Source organism: Rhineura floridana, chromosome 8 (assembly GCF_030035675.1).
Source record: "Rhineura floridana isolate rRhiFlo1 chromosome 8, rRhiFlo1.hap2, whole genome shotgun sequence".
NCBI lineage: Eukaryota > Metazoa > Chordata > Lepidosauria > Squamata > Rhineuridae > Rhineura > Rhineura floridana.
Genome location: NC_084487.1, coordinates 42,352,724 through 42,367,967, shown reverse-complemented (window position 1 = coordinate 42,367,967; position 15,244 = coordinate 42,352,724). Strand labels below are relative to the sequence as shown.

The window sequence follows — 15,244 nt, the reverse complement described above, 5'->3', positions numbered from 1 at the left end:
CTAAATCCTGTCCTCCACGTCTCTCTCTCTCTAAACTCGACTAAACAAAATCCTTGGCTGGCTCCCAGCTTCAATCTCCTTCACTGGCAAATGATTTCTAGAAGCCTTTTAAAATGTATTATCTTTCAAAAGAGGAGCTGATAAACAGAGGTGGGAGGGGAGGGTGCAGGAGGGACCAAGCAGGAGCCTGACATATGCCTCTGCTTTATGCCTATTGCCTCCTGGCCTTTTATGAAGATATATAGACATTTATTATGAAAATAAATTACCAGCTGCACTCAGAAGTCCTTGATAGGAAGGGGGGGGACCCGAGTGTCAGCCTTCATTTTCTGTCTCCGAGCATGCTTGCGTTCCCAAGCACAGACAGAAACATGTTTGCTGGCCAGCAATCTATCAAATTTAGTATCTGACAGTGCATTGTGTCCATGTACAGTATGTGCAGATGGGAAGAAGGTGAATGCAGGCAGTGAGGCTCATTTCCAGCTGAATAAAAGGCTCTGCTCCTTCCTCTTGCTAATAGCGCAACTGAAACCCACAGGGATTTCTACTGGAATGGGGGGGGGCTTCATTCCTATGCTGCGGGAAGGCCCATGACACGCACTCACCAACAAAACCAATAAATTAGCTTTTCGGTGCATTGTCGTCATTAGAAGAAAGAAAGACCTGAGCAATGCCATCATTAGAGGAAAACCTCCGTGTTCTTTCTCCCAGGTCTGCATGTGCCTTGACTCTAAGATACATTCTTCTGCCTGTTGGAATTAATTCAACTGCCCTGTTGCATTGGCAAAAAAAGAGAAAGGGAAAAAATAGATGAACAGGCTATGCAGCCCTGATTCTGCAGATTTCCTTGTGGACAGAGCCCCCTTCAGGAGGAGAGATGAGAAATGAGAGCTGGGATTGCAGATAAAATGTCAGAACGATACATAAAAAAGGCCGGGGAATAGAAAAGAGCACTGTGCCAAGGGGCAAGAAAGCCAAGAAGAGCCAAGGAGAGAAAAGTAGGAAGATAGGTATTTGCAAGGTAGCCTGTGTATGGCTTGTGCTCTCCAGTTCTTGCAAGTACTCTCCCCCCCCCCATTACGGCCTAATAGACGTTATGATCAGAACTAGGGATGGGGGAGAAATTCAATTCAGTTCACATTTAAAGGCAAATCTACGAAATTTGCACTATCCGAAACATCATGAGAACCAAAATACAGCCATCCTTCAAAATTTGTATTTCTCTGAATCTTGAGAAGATTTCCAAGAACCAATGTTTACAAAAATGCACCGAGGGGAAAGTGTGCATAAAAATTAGCCTTTTGCCCCTGTTGAGGTGGTCCCAATCAGAATCAGCCTCACTGCACACCTGTTGTTTGTAATTTCCTCACCGTCGTCAAGTACATTGATAGCAGAGGTGGGCTTTGAAATGGAGATATAAATTCAATGCTTCTTATACACTGGAGTACATTGTCTGCATCCTTGGATGGCAGCAGGTGGAAACATAGGAAGCTGCTTATATATGGAGTCAGATCACTTGTCTTCGGTGACCAGCAATAGCTTTCTAGGGTTTTAGACAAGGGTCTTTGCCAGATGACAGTGATTGAACCTGGAATCTTTTGTATGCAATGCATGCGACCCAATACTAAGCTACAGCTCTTCTCACAGAAGACGTAACTTACCAAATTTTGTAGCTGGGATTCATTGCTTACTATAAGTTTTGGAAAGTTTTCTGTTTGGTATGCATTTGGACACCTCTTAAGATATTGTAACCACATTTTGCATGGTGGTTCCTGAGGACAAGGAGCAGGTTTTGTCTGATTGGATGCAATTGGACACCATTTTGAATCAAGATGGTGGACTGAATCTGTTCAAAACTGTTCTGATTTTAACCACTGATTTCAAAACGGCACTAATTTTTTGGTTTCTTAGAATTTCCAAGCAACACTGGGTACAGCGCTGCTAGCATGAAAATGAACAAGGAAAGAGAAATACAGAAATATAACACTCCTACTGATTCTGTTTGGTGTTGATAACACAAAACAAAACAAACTTGAAGCATAAAAGGCTGCAATATGTCTTTTCACATTTTTATTTATAAAGAAAAATTGCTTTTCTCCATCTGTTTAACCCTCTGTGGGTGTGTGGGGAAATCCTACCCTCATCCTGTGTATGTATGCATGTGTTCATGTGTTGGTACATTTGGCATAATAATTTTTACATTTGCTTGCTTTCTAATTTGTATAAGAACATTTTGCTTTCTTATTAAATTTCACCACTCTGGGACAGCTTTTACTTTTTTATTCCAGCTTATAATTTACTTCACAGTACCTATTGCAATAACCTAGCTTTCACCATAAATCCAGTGCAACAGGTACTCTTAGACCCATTTGACAGATGAGAATCCAAGGGCAAGAGGGAACAATTTGCCTGAAACCACAGTTATTGTGGAAGTGGAACATGAATGCATGCCTCCTAACCCAAAGCCCAGCTCTCAATCCACTGGACTAGCAACTCTCACAAAATATGACAGATGCATACAACCCATGCCTATGGTGGGGCAGGGAGCTAGAACACAGGAACTGCCCACTTCCTGCATGACTTTTTAGAACCAGATTCTTCCTAGATGGTTTCTTCCTGAAAAGCCAAAGTTTAGCATTACAGTAGACTTGGCAGCAGTTTGCACATTCATAGCCTATCATATAGAAGTGCTGCCACTACCACATTGCATTGTTTCCCTTTAACCCACCAGATGGCCTTTATCCTTCATGTTATTATTCCAAATGAGTGTTTTCATTATATACTCAAAACCCAAACCACATCATTATTCAAGAGGTCGTGGAATGACAAGTCAGGCAGGAGATCATGTACACAAGTCTTGCCTGATATCAGCTGTGCTAGCCATTTAAAGAAAAGGTAGGTCCATCCCAAAATTCCTTCTGACCCAGATCATTGCTCAACAGATACAGGCAGCCAAAACCTGCTCCAAATGATGCAAGTGTTGACACCCGTTCTCTGTTCATGCAAATGAGTCCACATGAGCTACAATCAGTCTCATCAGATTTTGACTCTGAGAGTGGGAAGAGGAGGCCCTTCATCACCCTGTCAGTCATTTTCCTGTCTTGAACAGGAAGCTTTCGGTGTTTTTGCATTCCTTTACAGGCAGGATTCCAAGGAAGCCACTTTCTTGAGATTTAAAACATTAGCAAAGCAAGATGGTAAGCCAAGAGGCTCATTTTTTGTTGGCAATCTTTTTCTTACGAGCGGCGACCAGGTCATAAAAGGGGTCTTGTGTGATGCTGGTTCTGGAATAAAGAAAAAATGGGGAGATGTTGAAGGTTTGGCCACTAGGAAAGTGTGGATCACCTTCATGGGAGCCAGGTGGGTATCATTTATTTATTTAGAAAATGTATATACCTCTTAACATTTTTAAAAAGAAACAATCCACTGAGTATAAGTATCATATTACAAATAAAAATAAGAAAATAGCAAACATTATAAAAATCCATCTATTTAAAAATAGCACAAGCAGCAGCTGAACAGGATAATCCTTCTAAACCTCACAATATTTCAGTGGAGACAGTTCACACATTCTGCTGTGAATTACTAAGAGTTAGCAGATGATTAGAAATCAAATGATTCATAAGTACATAGTGGAAGTGCATAAGTGCAAGTATGAGCATATATGTGTGTGAACCACCCATTAGGCCAACTTGGACTCTAGATTGTTGTACTGATGGAATACTGTCATGTTCCTTATTTCTGAGCATTTCCCCCTCTGATTTCCCCTCCTGTGGTCATCTCTCTCATAACATCATTATGCCCCCATGTCATCCTGATAGCCCAACCCCTCACCGTATTGCGTCAATCCATAGGTCACGCTCCTCTGGCGAGGCTGCAGAGATCTTGTAAGATTGGTGTTTGCCTTCAACCACCTTCCCATCTCCATCAGTCTTGCAGGCTTTGATCTTCTGCCCCTTGCAGTTTGCATTAAAGAGCTCAAAACAATTCTAAGGGGAGAAATTGAAGGGACTCAGAGGCTGAAGGTAAGCAAAGCTACAAGTTCTAACATGCAGTGCGTTTCTATTTCTGCTGTGTTTTAGGTTAAAGCAGAAAAGACACCCCCTTTCAGATTTTCACATATACACTTATGCTGAAATTCTATATGATCCAGTGCAAAGGATGTTGGACTGAAAAACATAGGATTTATTTCCTGGACTGGCTGTTTGACCACAGGAAAAACACTTCACAGCTCCTTTCTTGACTGTGCATATAGGCTGAAATTTATCTAGAGTGTGAAGCCTTTGCAGTAGAGGATGCCATTTTATTTACTTGTTTTATTTACTTGAGGGAATTGATCCTTGCAAATGCTGATATGAACTGACTTGATCCACATCTTCTGGACAGGTGTGTGGATTGGAATGTAGCTGTCCATCAGATCTCACATTTCTCCATAGTAAAGTGCATTCTAAAAGCGTATTTTCTTGTATCAAATACATATCTAAATGGAAATTTCCGTGCAGTTGTCAACAGAATTACAGATGAATGAGGAAAGACAGACGTATGAGACATACGAGAGCCCCTCCAATCATTGTGCATTCATGATGATTTGTGCTCATCATGATGCAGTTCTACGCAATCCTGCTTCCAATACTGTTTGTGCCTGCAAAAGATTCAGGGCAGACATACTGCTTTGTTTCCAGTCAGTGTATGTCCCACAGAAGGGAGAGGGAGATGAAGAAAGGAAGGCTCATTCATGCAATGCTGAACCATGTCTTGGTGGTCATCTAGTACTATCATCTAGTAACAGTAGCTCTATTTGTATAATCCCTTATCTCAGCCAAGAGCCTGTGTGACCTCAGAATGCCCTTTAATATATAGCTCAAATTAAGGGAGGGTGCAAGCTGCACTCCAGGTATTGTTGGACTCCAACCCCCACCAGCCCCTGCTGGGATGGCCAATGGTCAGAGATGACGGGGATTGTAAGGCAACATCTGGCTTCATGTATAATATGTAGCTTTGTCTGTGTTGTTGTTTTTTAAATTAATTACAGCTATGAGGGGCCTGATTGTTACCTGCAATGTATCTGGGGAAAGGAAAAGATAAATTTCCTCTCTCCATATGCTGCAACCTTGATAACAAGACCCCTCTGCACCTGTAATTTTTTCTTTAAAATATTTATTTATTTATTTATTATTTTATTTATATCCCACCCTTCCTTCCAGCAGGAGCCCAGGGCGGCAAGCAGAAACGCTAAAAACAGTTTAAAACATCATAACAAGACTTTAAAATACCTTAAAACAAAACCGCGTTAAAAATATTTTTTAAAAAACTTTAAAAACATCTTTTAAAAAAAGGGTTAAAGATATTAAAAGCCATATTAAAAGCAATTCTAACACAGATGCAGACTGGGATAGGTCTCAACTTAAAAGGCTTGTTGGAAGAGGAAAGTCTTCAAAAGGCACTGAAAAGACAGCAGAGATGGCGCCTGCCTAATATTTAAGGGGAGGGAATTCCACAGGGTAGGTGCTGCCACACTAAAGGTCCGCTTCCTATATTGTACAGAATGAACCTCCTGATAAGATGGCATCTGTAGGAGGCCCTCATCTGCAGAGAGCAGTGATCGGCTGGGTATATAAGGAGTAAGACGGTCTTTCAGGTATCCTGGTCCCCAGCTGTACAGGGCTTTGTACACCAAAACTACAACCAGAGCTTGGAAGTAACTAGTTACAAGTAACGAATTACTTGTAATTCATCACTTTTTTGAGTAACGAGTGGGTAATTCCTTTACATTTTGATTGTAATAGAACTAGGAGTAATTTTACTATTTTTGTGGAGTAATTGTAACGTTTCCAGAATTACTTTTGGCATTACTTGGGGGGGAGCAGTGGACGTCTTCTGCTCCTCTGATTTGTGGATGAAAATCATGTGCCTCAAACTGGGCTACTGTGCAGCGTCGTTCTTTCCTCATGCTCTGTGGATGGGTAGAAGGCGACGAGGGAGGAGGCAGAGAGTGAGACGGGATGGAGTGGAGAAAACAATTATTTTTAAAAATGGGTGGTGGTGGTGAAGAATGGAGGGGAGGGAAAAAGGATCCAGAGGTCAAGAACATGGATAAAGGAGGAGAAGGAGGCAGCAGCAGAATGGAGATAAAGAACTGTGGAAGTGAAAGATGACTCTGTGTGTGTGTGTGTGTGTGTGTGTGTGTGAGTGAGAGAGAGAGAGAGAGAGAGAGAGAGAGAGAGAGAGAGAATACTGTGTTTGCACTTGGTACACAAAGTGGCCTCCACCACCCTCTCTGGCTACTGTGCTGCATTTGCAGTATTTTAACTTTTTTGCATCTCCGGGGGAAATGTTTGCTTGGGTGAGTGTCCCTTAGTTGGTGGCAGGGCAGGGGCTGGGAGGTGGTTAAGTGAGAGAGATTATGCTGGCTGGCTGAGGGGGGGGGGTTGCACTTGGTTTGACGTGCAAAGATCTGAGTGTTGGTCTCAGCCTCCCTCTCCACCACCCTTACCAGCGGAGAGACCACCGTTGCTATCTTATGAATAAAAAAAATTATTCTACTACCTCTGTATGTGTGTGTTCATTTTTAATGTTGTTTTAGGCTACGTAGATATGCAGCAGCCAAGGCCAGCACCTTGTAGGCTTTTTTTTAAGTAACTGAAATGTAATTGTAGTCATTACTTTGGAGGAAAAGTAAAGTAATCAGTTACTTTCAGAGCAATTGTAATTGTAATGGTAATTACTACTTTTGGGGCCATGTTACTGTAACTGTAATTTATTACTTTTTAAAAGTAATCTTCCAAGCTCTGACTACAACCTTGAACTTGGCCCGGTAGCAAATGGGCAGCCAGTGCAGTTCTTTCAGCAGTGGGGTGACATGTTGGCGATACACTACCCCAATGAGCAGTCTCGCTGCTGCATTTTGCACCAGCTGCAGCTTCCGGACCAACCTCAAGGGCAGCCCCGCATAGAGCACATTACAGTAATCCAGCCTAGAGATTACCAATGTGTGGACAACAGTGGTCAGGCTATTCCAGTCCAGAAATGGCCATAGCTATCTTATCAGCTGAAGCTGGTAAAAGGCACTCCTAGCCACAGAGGTCACCTGGGCCTCTAGCAACAAACATGGATCCAAGAGCACCCCCTGACAACGAATCTCCTCTTTCAGAGGGAGTACGACCCCATCCAAAGCAGGCAACTGACCAATCATCCGAACTTGGGAACCACCAACCCACAGTGCCTCCGTCTTGCTAGGATTCAGACTCAGTTTATTGGCCCTCATCCAGCCCACCACTGAGTCCAGGCACCAGTCCAGGGCTTGCATGGCCTTTCCCGATTCAGATGTTATGGAGAAATAGAGCTGGGTATCATAAGCATATTGCTGACACCTCACCCCAATTCTCCTGATGACTGCTCCCAAGGGCTTCATATAGATGTTAAACAGCATGGGGGACAAGATGGTACCCTGAGGCACCCCACAGCACAACTGCCAGGGGGGCAAAAGACAGTCACCCAATGCTATTATCTGAGAGCGACCCTGGAGATAGGATCAGAACCACTGTAAAACAGTTCCTCCATACCCATCTCACTAAGTTGGCTCAGAAGGATACCATGGTCAATGGTATCAAAAGCCGCTGAGAGATCAAGTAACAATAACAGTGTCCCGTCCAGAGCTGGAACCACGAGACGGAGACGCAGGTGCAATTAAATCTTGCTTTATTAGAGTAATGGATACATCTAGGACATTGCGCTTCATACAGAAACCTGCCTTACTCACTAGAAACCCCTAACTACACTCTAGACATGCTCTGTGGTGCGTGAAGGAAGACACCTGCTCTTGGGCTGCAGGCTCGATGTCAGGAGGTGGCATCATGCTGGAAGCGTCCTGGGAACTTCATGGTAAGGGAGGAGCTGGTACAACCTCTGGGGTGTCCCCTGACGGGCCCTCGGGAACGACTGGGGGTGGCACACTCTCCTCTACGGAGCTTGCGCTACCCATGGGAATTGGCTGGAGTTCAAGTTCACTGCTCTCCCCAAGGCCCCGAGCAGACTCAATAACTCCTTGGTCTTCCACGTCTTCTGGCAGCTGAGGCACCTGAAACTGATGCCTCTCCCCTCCCTGCTCCTTCAGGGAGAGCCGAGGCTCAACAAACAGGGTCACACTCCGCCTGTCCTTCTCCCCATAAAGGTCATCCATCAGGGCAACCAAGGCCAATTCAGTCCCATAACCAGGCCTGAACCCAGACTGGGATGGGTCAAGATAATCTGTTTCATCCAAGAGTACTTGCAATTGCTGCGCCACAACCCTCTCAATCCCCTTCCCTAAAAAGGGGAATTTGCAACCGGTCGGTAGTTTTCATAAACCAATGGATCCAGGGTGGGCTTTTTCAGGAGTGGTCGGATCACCTCCTCCTTCAAGGCGCCTGGAACCACTCCCTCCCGCAATGATGTGTTGACCACACTCTGGATCCACTCGGTCAAACCCGCTCGGCAAGCTTTAATAAGCCGAGAAGGGTAAAGGTTGAGAGGACACGTTGCTGTCCGCATCATGGCAAGCACCTTGTCCACGTCATCAGGCCACATCAACTGAAACCATTCCCAAGAAGTTACAGCAGACTTTGCACTGGACACCTCATTGGGGACTACAGTAGATGTGGAGGGGGCATCAAGACTGCTACGGAGGTGAGCAACTTTACCCTCAAAGTGCCTTGCAAACAATTCACAGTGGGCCTCCGAAGGGTCTAAAACGCCATTTCCTGGAGTTGATGTCAACAGACTCCTGACAATACAGAAAACCTCCACTGGATGGCTACTTGAGGATGCAATGGAGGCACAGAAGTGGGCCTTCTTCGCCACCCTCACCGCCACACAGTAGGCACAGTTATGATGTTTTACTCGTGCCCGATCAGCCTCACAGCACGTCTTTCGCCACTTGCGCTCTAGCCGTCGTCCAGCCTGTTTCATTGCCCTTAGCTCACTGGTGTACCAAGGTGCCGGCAGGGCTCCACAATGCCAGAGAGGGCGCTTGGGGGCAACTGTGTCAAGAGCCTGACGCACCTCACTGTTCCACAGCATGACAAGGGCTTCAACAGGGTCACCTGCTCTATCTATTGGGAACTCCCCCAGGGTATTCAGGAATCCAGTGGATTCCATTAGGCTCCGGGGGCAGACCATCTTAATCTGTCCACCCCCCTGCAGGGAAGGATCAGAGCCATAAGTCTGAACTTCACCAGGAAGTGATCTGACCATGACAATGGGGTGACATCCACCCCCCCATCTCCAGACAGCCCCTTCCTCCATCTGGAGCAAAAACCAAGTTGAGGGTGTGCCCTGCCCTATGCGTCAGGCCAGTGACAACTTGAGACATTCCCATGGTCATCATGGAGGCCATGAAGTCCCGAGCCAGAACACTAGAGGCAGACTCAGCATGGACATTGAAGTCACCCAGCACTATCGTTCTGGGCTCCTCCAACACCACAGCTGAGACAGCCTCTGCCAGCTCAGTCAGAGAAGCTGCTGGGCAGCAGGGTGGATGGTACATCTGCAGCATCCCTAGTTTACTGTCTCGTTGGCCCGACACCAGGCCGTCACAGCCAGCTCCAAGACAGAGTAGTTTCCTGGTGACAGAGATGGAAGTTCTGTAGACCACAGCAACTACTCCCCCCCCCGTGCCTGTAGCCTGTGCTGGTGCTGCACTGAGTATCCAGGTGGGCAAAGCTGGGTCAGATCAACTCCTCCCAGCCCACCCACCCAGGTCTCAGTAATGCACACCAAATCGGCACCTTCATCCACAATCAAATCATGGATGAGAGTGGTCTTATTGTGTACCAATCTGGCAGTAAACAACAATACACACAGGCCAATGGGCACAGCAGATGAGCAACGTGGAACCCATCCATGAGAACAGCGGCAGCAAGGAATAAGGCGCAGATAGCCTTGCCCTCGTCTTCTACGGTAATTCACCACATCCCCATGGCTATATTTCCCTCTACCCATGATCACTGAAATTGGGGTGGCATCACCCATGTTCCTCTGTACTAAGACTTCTCCTAAACAGCTGATATGGACCCAACACAAGCCCACCAACAAAGTCTGCTGGAGCCAATTATCCCAGAAGGCCTCTGCGAGAATTGGGAACAGTCATACCCATTCAAACTTTTTCACACAGGGCCCATCTACTCCCCCTCCTGTCTCACACCCAGGGAGGGCCAGCCTTCTGCCAGTTACAGACTCTCACTCTGAAGGCATCTGGCGACTTTCTCCTACCATTCAGTTCACTGCACAGGCTATCACACTGAGGAGGAACTACAGATGCGCCACACACCCTCCCCACCACCAATCTCCTCTAGATTGGTTTTGTTAGGAAATATTTTATTTCTAGGCCCCAAGAGTTGTTCAGAGAAACTAAATTGTAGCCAGAGCTAGTACCGCAATGGATCATGGAACTAAGAGAGGGTGGGGAACATAACACTCTAAGTTTCGTTTCTTCTCTCTCATGAGAGATTACACCCAGAGGCGCCTCTCAGGCTGTAACCTCCTGGAAAAGAGATAAAATGTATCCCATCTGGATTGTTGTTATTTCCCTTGTCTTGTTTAACTATACACATCCTGCGTATTGTAGCAAAACTCAGCACAAAGGAAGAAGTGTTCCCCAAATACTTTAACTACAATTGTATCCATAGCTTTACGTCATACTGCTGAGTGGATAACTTTCACAGGCATACTAGCCCCATATTTATCTTTCACTGGTGTCAATCTAACTCTCTTCCTCGCTTTTCCTCAGTTCTTATCTCACATTTTCTTAGATTGACAAGTGTATGAATTCTTTATCAATTCCTCGCTTTTTGAGAATTATAAGAAATGTAACAAGGATAAGAAGATGCGCTTGCTTTATCTATGTAATATTGTATTCCCATCTTATGATTTTAATAATATTGTATCTTGTTTTGCTTATGAAATCTATATAATGATGCTTCAATTAATAAACCATGCTCTCTTCCCTGTAAGACTGCTGTCTGTACAGTTTAGAGACCCCTCTTGATCAAGCAGTATTGTGTGTCTACTTTATGTTTGGTATCTGGCTGAGCCACTGAGACAGGTAAACGACCAAGCTTGCACCCCTATCCAGGGCAGAGGGGTGCGTTAGCTCGCCCCTTCAGTAAAGGAAGGGGGGGTGCTTAGATTTGAACCCAACAGTTTAACAGAAACTTAAAACAAACAAAAAAGGAAGGTAATAGAAGGGAGGTAGTGCCCTCACCCTCGGGACTCCCCAAGGGCTGCTGGGCTTTTATGCCTCCTGACCCAGCCAGCAGCTGATGCAAGAGGCTGCAAGATTAACTGCAGCCTCTCTCTGGAGCCAGGGTCAGGCAGGGGGTCCCAGTCCTTGCAGCACTTACCAGGGACTTCAGCTGTCTTGAGAGACAGCGCCCCAAAGGAGCAAGCAGCAAGCACCCAGATGCTCAGATACTCACTCCCAGGGCAGGTCTTCTTCAGTCCCCTAATGCTGCAGCTGTTATTTATTATACCTTTTGTAATAAGACAAAAACTTGAATTCAATGAATCCCAGCTCTGACTTTTTCTTCTTTTTAAAAAACAACAACCCTAAACTGGAGACATAGCTGCATGATGTTAGGCAGAGTTTCCCAGAGTGTGGTCTGCAGACCACCAGTGGTCTGTGAGCTTCATTCAAGTGGTCTGTGGTGGTTACTTTGCAGAGGGATGGAGCTACAAGTGTGGGTGAAGAATAATGGAGGCAGTGGCTGCTCTGTCATTCTTAGAACCAGGAGGTCCCCCCAGAAGGTGAGCAGGATAGGCGAGAATTAATGGGTGTGGGGATGGGGAAGGGTCTGCCTTCCACAGAAGTAGTAATGTAGTGGCAAATTTAGAAGTGCAAGGTCCCTTCATGATAGTCACAGTCACACACCCTCTTTTTTTGCTGCTGGGTTGAGAATGAGATCCTTGTTAATGCCTTCACACACAACAACAGATGTCCCTAGGAGCCAATAAGCACAAAAGGGAAAAATGTTAGCTACTGGAAAGAGTCTTCTCAGTGGTTGACACATCTCCTTTCACTCTGATTGGCTCCAGTCAACAGGAAAGGACAAGGAAACATGTTAGCAGACTCTTCTTGATGGCTACCACATTCCTCTTTCATGCTGAGTGGCTTGTAGGATGCTGGAGACATGGGGACCCTGCTGAGACCCTGGACAACTACATCCCTGCTCAGAAGAATAAAGCTGTTGATGGTGGCAACATAGGGGAAAGTCCCAAGCAGGGAAAAGAGGCTGACAAGGCACTTGAAAGGAATGGAGAGTCAATGCATGGAAGGAAGCAGTGAGAAAGATGGAAAGAAGCTAAGAGAGAGCACATGCAAGAGAAAGAGGTTGACTCAGAGTTGGTTTACACATAATAAAAAAGGATAATAGTCCAACAGGCACATCCATTGCATTAAAATATTCATATTGAACTTTGATTGTATTTTAATTGTTTCTTTTATTTGTTATTTTATTTTGTTGTGTTAAAATTTGTATTCCATGTCATATTTTTTTAAAAAAAATACTTTAGCATCTAGCACAGTGCATTACAATTATTAAACAGCAGGCAGAAAACCACTGAGTAGTCCACCAAGCTCCTCAGCCATTTTCAAGTGGCTCGGGGGGCAGGGAGGAGTTTGGGAACCACTGCACCAGAACATAGGAAGCTTATACTAAGACAAATCATTAGTCCATCTACTCAGTATTGTCCACACTGTGTGGGTCTCCAAGGTTTCAGGAAAGGGGCATTCCCAGCTCTACTTGGAGTAAGGATTGGGAAGAAAATTGATCAATTTTGTTTTTGTAGCCAAATTTATCAAATTTGCACTTTCCAAAACAGTATGAGAAATGAAACACAGCCATCATTTGAAATTCATACATATCCGAGTGTTGCGATGCAGTTCTTGAACCAAGCAGTGTTCACAAAGATGTATACATTGCAGAAAGTGTGCATAAAAATGAAAATATTTGTGAAAATAATATAGAAAAATGCATTGTTAGGAGAAACTGCTTGCAAAAATGTGGGCATTAGTCAAAACTGCATACAAGAATGTATTTATTAGGAGAAATTTGCACTAAAATGCTGAAGAATTTTCATGAGGGTTTTGTTTTTAATGCAAATGGCTGCAGAAATATGGAGAACCAAGTTTATGATTGGAAAAAAATGAGAAACTGAGAGAACCAAAACTGACCGATCCGACCATACCTAGCTTGGCGGTACAGGAAACGGAAAGCAGATATTCCACCACTGAGCTGCAACCCTTCTCCAGTGCTAAGTGGGACATGTGGCACTAGTTTAGCTGTTATAGAAGGTATTCCTATGCATTCCAATCCAGAAGCTATTTCTGTGTAGCTCAGTCCTATGCATTTTTACTTGGAAGTATAATAAGGCTTACTCCTAAGGAAGTGTGCATAAAATGTGTCAGCTCTCTAACGAAAGGCAGCATGCTGGCCAGGAATCCCTTTGTGCTCATGCTCGGCTGCCCAGCTGAAGGGCATTTCAATTCCTGTACCCTTTGGCAAAGACCATGGACCCCTGCTGCCTTGCCAGTGCTATATAATCAAATGATATGCAGAAAGGTAGATGGTTTGATGCCAGCTGTGTAGGACAACCTGACTACTTCCACCATCTATACTCCTGCAGTATTTTCCTGATGTGGCACCATGTATCGTTCATGAAAATGTGATTCTGCCCCCTCCTTCTGTCAAATGTGCTCCTAGTTAAGCTATCAAGCAATCGCTCAACTCACGCACTTCAATCTCAGGGAACAGCTATTGGTAGGAATCATTTGTTTTGATCTGGCACCAGCCCCCCCCCCCAGTGTAACCTTCAGATGAGATCATCTTGACTGACACTGCTAAAGGGTGGGCTCCCTCAAGATCCTGATTAGACCAGACATCAGTAACAATGGGCTGCTTCTCTCAAGGTTCTTTTCAAAGACAGGTGTATTCCCCCAGCTGATACCCATCTCTGAAGATGCTGACATACAAAAGTAATTGGAGGGTTTCAGGTGCCTCTTTCGATGTCTGATGAGGTTCCTGAATGAGCTTTTGAGATCACATTACCTTTTGGTGCAATTTCATACATGTTAAGATTTGTACCTGTTTTCCTCAGTAATTTTTGAAGGGTGCAAATGATGTGCAGAAACAAGAGGGACAGAGGTTAAGCTACAGGGAGGGTTTTTATGTGGAGTGAATTATTAAGGGAATTCCAAGCCACTTCTCTGAAATGTTCAGCTTTCATCATCATTTTCATTATTATTTTTAAAAGGTAAGTCTCTAATCTCCAACTTGATGTCCTTTGGATGTTTTGGACTGCAACTCCCATTGCCCCTCATGACTGGCCATGCTGGCTAGGGCTGATGGCAGTTGTACTGCAAAATATCTGGAAGGCATCAGCTTGGGGAAGACTGCTCTTGTCTTTTTCTTTATAGAAATAGTAAGGGGGTGGGATGGGAGGAAAGAGAATCTAGTAATTAAACCAGTTGCTCAGCAAGAAGTAAACTTCCTGCTTTGCAATGTCCTGGACTGGCCAATGAGTGCCAAAGCATGTATATGATTGAAAAGCATTTGGGCACTCAATTAATTGATTTTTTTTAAAAAAACCCACAAAGTTTTATGGCATAAGAATTATTTACAATGCAACCCAATGCATACTTACAAATCACACTGTGCTGAATAGGTCCTACCCCCAGGTAAGGCATTGCAGCATAACACACATATTACACTACTTGTATTTTGATGTTTGACATCAACTTACAGTAGATCCACTGATGTAACTGAAGCTGCCACCACTGCCGCCACCATTGCCACTGGTAGCTAGGAGCTTAAGGAGGGAGGGGATGGAGGGAAGGGAAGCTAGACTGCCAAATCTCATTCTACCCACTTCCTTGTAATTGGGAGTCTTCAGAACTATCACCAACAGGGTTGTCAATTTTGTGAAGTTTACATATATTAGAACTTGAGTGGAGTCAGAGGCAGAACCAGGGCAGGACCTGGTGAGTTGGGGCAGAGCCTGGAGCAATCAAATGGGTCACAAGGAAAGCTGGACATAGCGTGGTTGGTCAGGGGGCAAAGCTTTGCAGAATCTGTGTTTTTCTGGCTTTAAAGACTCCAGTATTGGCTACCTGACAGAACTCAGTGTCACTGGTCAGGCCAGTAAAATATCATTATGTACCCCAAATGGCATTACCTATGCATATTAACAGGCTTGGGGGAACTCCAAAGTT

At 44.7% G+C, this 15,244-nt stretch overlaps 1 protein-coding gene across 4 annotated transcripts in view; it reads right to left on the bottom strand.

The window, feature by feature from the left end:
- Positions 1–2,040: 2,040 nt before the first annotated feature.
- CYTH4 (cytohesin 4) overlaps positions 2,041–15,244 on the bottom strand; it is a 54,611-nt gene continuing 41,407 nt past the window's right edge. For all 4 annotated transcript variants that reach the window (XM_061582794.1, XM_061582795.1, XM_061582797.1 and 1 more), the window contains 2 exons: positions 3,835–3,989; positions 2,041–3,284 (listed from right to left, as the gene is read on the bottom strand). In XM_061582794.1, the coding sequence (XP_061438778.1) occupies positions 3,212–3,284; positions 3,835–3,989 (228 nt within the window). In that variant the 3' untranslated portion in view covers positions 2,041–3,211. The remainder of the gene's footprint in view (positions 3,285–3,834; positions 3,990–15,244) is intronic.